At 46.2% G+C, this 6472-nt stretch overlaps 2 protein-coding genes across 2 annotated transcripts; one reads left to right on the top strand and one right to left on the bottom strand.

Annotated features, from left to right (window-relative positions):
* Positions 1-115: 115 nt before the first annotated feature.
* On the top strand, positions 116-1035 carry EDB93DRAFT_1109541 (uncharacterized protein; the record flags this gene model as incomplete). Its single annotated transcript, XM_041447984.1, has 4 exons — positions 116-194; positions 367-467; positions 701-787; positions 835-1035. 4 exons carry the CDS (start codon positions 116-118, stop codon positions 1033-1035), a joined length of 468 nt encoding a protein of 155 aa, XP_041300843.1.
* Positions 1036-1498: 463 nt separating this feature from the next.
* On the bottom strand, positions 1499-3979 carry EDB93DRAFT_1109540 (uncharacterized protein; the record flags this gene model as incomplete). Its single annotated transcript, XM_041447983.1, has 7 exons — positions 1499-1789; positions 1934-2260; positions 2299-2326; positions 2412-2484; positions 2662-2893; positions 3279-3497; positions 3776-3979. The coding sequence occupies 7 exons, from the start codon at positions 3977-3979 to the stop codon at positions 1499-1501; spliced, it is 1374 nt and encodes a 457-aa protein (XP_041300842.1).
* Between the last annotated feature and the right edge of the window lie 2493 nt (positions 3980-6472).

The following is a 6472-nucleotide window of genomic DNA, read 5'->3' as shown; positions in this document are numbered from 1 at the left end:
ACACCTGCAGACCGTTTTGATAGATTCCCAAGATGAATGAATGGTTTATTGCCGATGGAATATAACAACCATTTTGATATACAAATTTAGTCCCTGGAATTGGCCAGGTCAGCCCATGTCGGAGTTTGAAAAATTTATCCATCCATCAGTGGATGATATCTTCACATCTGAACCAACTGTCATTGTCATTGCCAGTGTGTTACTCCTGCATCAGCCATGCCTGAATTATATCCTTCTCCTGCATCCACTTCTGACAATGAGAATTCCCTCAATGAGTACCGGCCCCTCACTCTCACTCCTGCAGACATTTCAGCTACTATGTCGATATCTGCATCATGCATCCGCGCATCCATCTCCCAATATCAGGCGGAGGCTGCAAACAACAATCTTCCCCCTTTGGCTCGGATCAGGCACTTCAAAGCCGGGCTGCAATAGGAGATCACTGTAAGACCCCAACGACACTGATGGTTAATGCTGACATCTTCCACAGACTTTTGTCACTCCCATCCTTCAGTACTCAGCTGCCAGGAATATCATTTCGGTCGTTTCCAGCCCTATTGCTCATATTCTTCATTTGATTCCCGGTCACACCTGGAACACAGTTCCGGATCACATCTTTTCGTATCACCTCTGTGTGTTTCATGACGTCGCGGATCCTGGAGATCCATCCCAGATCGTATCCGGCTATGATACCCCATAGTGGATGGGAGAAACTGCAATCCCGAACAAACTATGGCAATTGGATCGGGTGATGACTTGCTGTATCTTTCACTACCAGCATTGGCTAGTAAGATTCTTATTCAATTTCCTTGATTCATGACTGATCTGCTCTAGGATGGCATTGAGAATGATGGTCTGACAATTCCGGAGCAGGTGGATCATACCTCAGTTCCATCACTGATGGGACTTAGGTGGATTAGAGAATGCCTCCTGACATTACTTGAGGAGCAACGTGAGGGCATCCGTGACAAGATGGCAGAGATACAAATCTACACTGCCATTCTGGACAGATTGAAGAGAGGCAGAGGAGAGTAGCTCTAGTCACTCAGTTGGAAATGTTGAAGTGCAAGTTGCATATGTGTTTTATGAGTACTGAAAATCACTTGTAAACATTGCAATATCTAACATGATGTTATATGGTGAGTCCCGAAATAAACGGTGCAGATGTGCATCACCATGTCCTGACCACCAAGGTCCAGATATCGAGTCCCGATTACCAGGACCCCATTACCGAACTCCGAATATTGAATTTCCAGTTCTGAATGTTGGGTACCGAGCATCAAGTACCGAATGCTGACTGCCGAATATCGAACTCCAAGTTCCGGATCTCCATTACCAATTTCCGACTCCCAGAATTTAACTACTGAGGTCTGAATATCGAGACCCGAGTGCCGAGTTCCGAATATTGATTACTGAGTGCCGGATATCGAGTCCCGATTACCGAGTTTCCAAAACGTCGGGTACCGAGCATCAAGTACCAAATGTTTACTGCCAAATATCAAACTCCAAGTTCCAGATCTCCATTACCGATTCCCGACTCCCGGAATGTAACTACCGAGGTCCAAGTATCGACACCTGAGTGCCGAGACCCAATTACCGAGCTCTGAATATCAGGTTCCGAGCTCTGAATATCAGGTTCCGAGCTCCAAATATCAAACTCGAGGTCCGAACATCGAGACCCGAGTGCCGAGGCCCGATTACCAAACACCGAATACCGGGTTCTGAGCTCCGAATATCGAACTCCGAGTTCTGGATTTTCCATTACTGATTCCCGACTCCCGAAAGTTACCTACCAAGGTCCGAATATCAAGACCCGAGTGCCGAGACCCGATTACCAAACACCGAATATCGAGTGTCGAGTTCCAAATATTGAACTCCGAGTTCCGGATATCGAGTCCCGATTACTGAGTGCCAGATATCGAGTCCCGATGACCGAGTTCCAAAATGTCAGGTACCAAGTGTCGAGTGCCGAATGTTTACTGCCGAATATCGAAATCCGAGTTCCGGATTCTCCATTACCAATTCCCGACTCCCGGAACATAACTACCGAGGTCCGAGTGTCGACACCTGAGTGCTGAGACCCGATTACCGAGCTCCGAATATCGAGTTCCGAGGTCCGAGTGTTGATTACCGAGTTCCGAGGTCCGAGCGTTGAGTACCGAGTTCCGAGGTCTGAGCGTCGAGTGCCGAATGTTGACTGCCAAATATTGAACTTCGAGTTCCGGATCTCCATTACCGATTCCCGACTCCCAGCATTTAACTACCAAGGTCCAAATATCAAGACCCGAGTGCCGAGACCCAGTTACCGAGCTCCTGGCCTTGATGACTGTTGATAGGATCTGAGTCTAAATACAATGATAGCCATCGCCCCAGTACCATTTTCAAATTTGTACAGCAGCATTCATACTTACATTTTCTTGGCTTCTCTGTGCCCTTTTGACTTGTAGGGTTCCTTTTGCAACAGACCGTTCTTCTTAGCATTGCCTAATGTAAGGTTGATGATATCGTCTGCGCTACTCCAACCCAGGGCCGGCCTTTTCTAACTGCACACCACAACTGAAACCCCACTCTTTCGTGCTGAATGTGTTGGTGCTTGAGTGTCATCAAGAGACATGGAAGGCTCTGGACAGTTATTGTATGCATCCGCTATGGACTTCGGACCTCGAGTGTCATCAAGAGACATGGAAGGCTCTGGACAGTTATTGTATGCATCCGCTATGGATATTGGACCTTGAGTGTCATCAAGAGACACAGAAGGCTCTGGACAGTTATTGTATGCATCTGCTATGGCTTTCGGACCTTGAATCTCATCAAGAGACACGGAAGGCTCTGGACAGTCATTGTATGCATCTGCTATGGATTTCGGGAGTGTCATCAAGAGAGACGGTTCATACTTGGTAGTTGAAAGCAGGTACTGATGCGGGTAATTACACTTTCTACTTGTTTCATCTTCCACATGGTGGTAGGGTTTGTCAATCCACCCTAGCCCATCCACATGAGGGAACCCCGGCATAGATATAAACAAAGTCCCTCATATACCATGCCCACCCAACCCTATCCCCCTCCACCTCATGAACCCCATGTCTGACAATCCTTCCAGAAAATCCAATCATACACCCAGGATCGTACACAAACTCCAGCTGAAGGCTTGGCATGCTCATCCAAGCATTAGAATAATTCCCCACGGTGGTGAGAATATCGAAGCATTCAGGAATTGATAAATGGTCTCAATGATGCGGGGTTTGATGATTGGAAATAATGGATAGCGTGTTAAACACGGATGCCCAGTACTCCAGGATCTCGGACATTCTTGGCAGTTCCTTGCTTTCTGCCTTTTCTCCGAGGCTTGAAAATGTTTGTAACCCTGCCCAGTACTGCTCCGGATGCATGATCCTGAGCGCCGCTGATGCGATGGCTGCCGGCCTTGCAATGGCATTTAGGATTCCCTTGGACAATGGTCCCTTTAATGATGCAGATACCTCCGGGTCCGCTAGATTCTATGTGATTGGTGTGCTCAACTACTGAAATCATCATCCTATCAAATCCTACCTCATGCCCCTGTTGAAACCATGCTGGAGATAAATTAATGCACCCGGCAGGTAGGCCAACATCTTTTGAGCGGCATTTGAACCACTCCGGATTGGTTCACCAATTCCCATCAACATTCACACTTCTTTCCAGACTCAGAGACAGCAAGTTGGTGGCTGCCCAAATTTCCTTCTGTGGTTACCATGGGGTATTTAATATATATTGAGTAACAATCTATATCACACACCTGTGTTTCGGCTGTCAGGGCATCTGGGAGGTACCATGCGATGATGGTGCCGGACACATCTAGAATGGTGGCGGGTATGTCCACAAACCTTGTACCCTCATGGCCGGGAGGACATCTCTTAAGCAACTTCTCCTCTTTCTCCTCATTGTGCCTGGTGTTCTTCGGGGAGATCAATTTGCTATATCTTGCAATGTTGATGTTCATCTGAACTGTGATGAAGGAATTTGAATGATCAAATGAATTTTCCGAATCTGCAGGAAGACCCACTCGGATTTTTATATGCCTTTATGAGGCGATCTACCAATCAATCGCAGGCCATCACTAGATCAGTGTCTAGGTTAGGAGAAGGTATCACTGGGTCTCCTCCTGTCTTCTCTGCATTGAATTTCTGTGCAGTATATTCAGATGCCTCGTGAGTGACTGTCAGGGCCCAAGTGCGCCAGAAGCTTATTTCAATTGCAGAAGTGGAAGAACCATTCATGATGAAGTCGATCTTGGGAAATCAGAAGCTGAATGCTGGACGCCCAGAGGTTGGTGTTAGAGGAGGTGGAGATAGTCAGGATCAGATAAGGGAGCCGAAATACCAGATCATTGGAAGTATGCTGGATATCAGATATTTGTTTGTCAACTCCCGGGGCTCGGATCTCAGCACGCTTCACTCAAATTTCAGTAGTCGGAACTTGGCATTTGGTGTTTGGTAGGTGGTGAACATGAGGTTCTGATAAGAGAACCTTCCATGATGTTGGCTGTCGAAGATATATTACCACCTGTTGCTCAATGAAATACCTGATTGTTGGAAGTGTGCTGGATATCAGATATTCGTTTATTGACACCCAGGTCTCGGAACTCGGTACACTTCACTCGAATTTTGGTAGTTGGAACCTTGCTTCTCATACAGCAATGCAACAGTAATGAACCTGCAGCTGCAGGAACTCATTACGCTTCACCCAAATTAGCTACTCGGCAATCGGTACTGCATTGTTTTACAATTATCATTCACCTGTGCCCACCTGTCTATATTATATACCACCCTCGGCCCACCTGTCTAATATAATATATCCCTGGGCCCACCCGTGTATGTGATAACACGTACCCTCAGCCAGCCCACCCATCTATCTGATACCCACCTACCTTGACACTTGGCCCACCCGTCTAAGATAATATATATCTGGGCCCACCTGTGTATGTGATAACACGTACCCTTGGCCAGCCCACCCCTCTATCTGATACCCACCTTCCTTGACACTCGGCCCACCCATCTAAGATAATATATATCTGGGCCCACCCGTGTATGTGACACAATGTACCCTCAGCCAGCCCACCCATCTAATATAGTATATATCTGGGCCCACTCATGTATGTGATGACAAGTACCCTCGGCATACCCATCTATCTGATACCCACCTACCTTGGTACACCCATCTACATAATATCCAACTACCTTGGCCCACGTCTATAGAATATTCATGTCCATCGGCCCACTCATCTACTCTACATATTCCACACATGGGCCCACCCGCCTCCATCGGAAATAATATCCCTCCCAGCCCATCCGTCAACATCAAGGATATACATCACATCGGCCCATCATCTGCTGGCCTGTCTTATATGGGATATTATGTAGGTCGGGTGACCCGTATAATACGGAAATATGTCACTGTAATATGTGGCCACCGGTGCTTTGCTCTGCCCCGCAGGCCTCGACTGGTCAGAGCCAGAGTAAGTTTTCTATACATTGTATTAATCGACCGCCACAAGATTGCCCAGAACTAAGCAGAATCTAAAGAGCAGTGAACTTGCTGTTCGGGGTGACCAGTGGCCCATTTTTTTATATGCTGGGTCTCAATATAATGTCGAAGACCCATGGAAGGGTTTGTTGAGGAGCGACATTCTCGTTTTCGTAAGCTCATTCTAGTTGCTACAAAATTCTCACTTCAAATACTTCCACTTCATAGGGTTTCAAACATGTCTTTACGTCTCCGAGTTTGGTAGATAAAGAGCCAAAGGCTGTACAATCCGGCAATACTTATCTTCACGGCATGAAATCTGTAACCAAAGGTTCCCTAGCTTATATTGCTACACAGGCACATAAATCTGATTATATCCCCCCACCTCTGCTGACTGTTCCCTCAGGTCCGGTTTGCGTTGAGTTTGTCGTCAGTATTTTCCTGTACTGACATGGTCATGGACTCGGAAAATTTTTACCATAGTATTCTTGATTTGTTGGACGATCCTGATGAAACAGAGGAAGTGGCTGACCTGTTAATGTGGTGGACACAGTTCATAATGCATTGAATCACTTTTAAGCTTCTAAATTAATGCTAACACTTTTCGTAATCGTGTTTTTCCTAACTCATCTTCTTTGCAGCGCCGCGTCAGCAAAGATAGTGCATTGTCGAAGATTCAGGCAAGACATACTGCCTTGCAAGAATTAATTACTGCTTCCAATTGATTCTTTATTTTCATAACAGTACTGTCTAGGCCTGGTGTATCCCAATGTGATTGATTCAAAAATCTATCTATATGAACATATTCAAAGTGCAATCAAAATATAATGTCAGACATCATCCTAGTGCCACTGATGGTTGCTTGCGCCATCGGAAGCTAACCATGTAACAGTAGGTACAATTAGTTGAAGACCACCACCTTGATAGGACCTGATAACTCAGTGTTAGAGCTCCATATCATGTTGCCAAA

The sequence above is a fragment of the Suillus bovinus genome, assembly GCF_016758785.1.
Source record: "Suillus bovinus strain UH-Sbo-P2 chromosome Unknown EDB93scaffold_174, whole genome shotgun sequence".
NCBI lineage: Eukaryota > Fungi > Basidiomycota > Agaricomycetes > Boletales > Suillaceae > Suillus > Suillus bovinus.
This window is presented reverse-complemented; position numbering and strand designations above follow the sequence as displayed.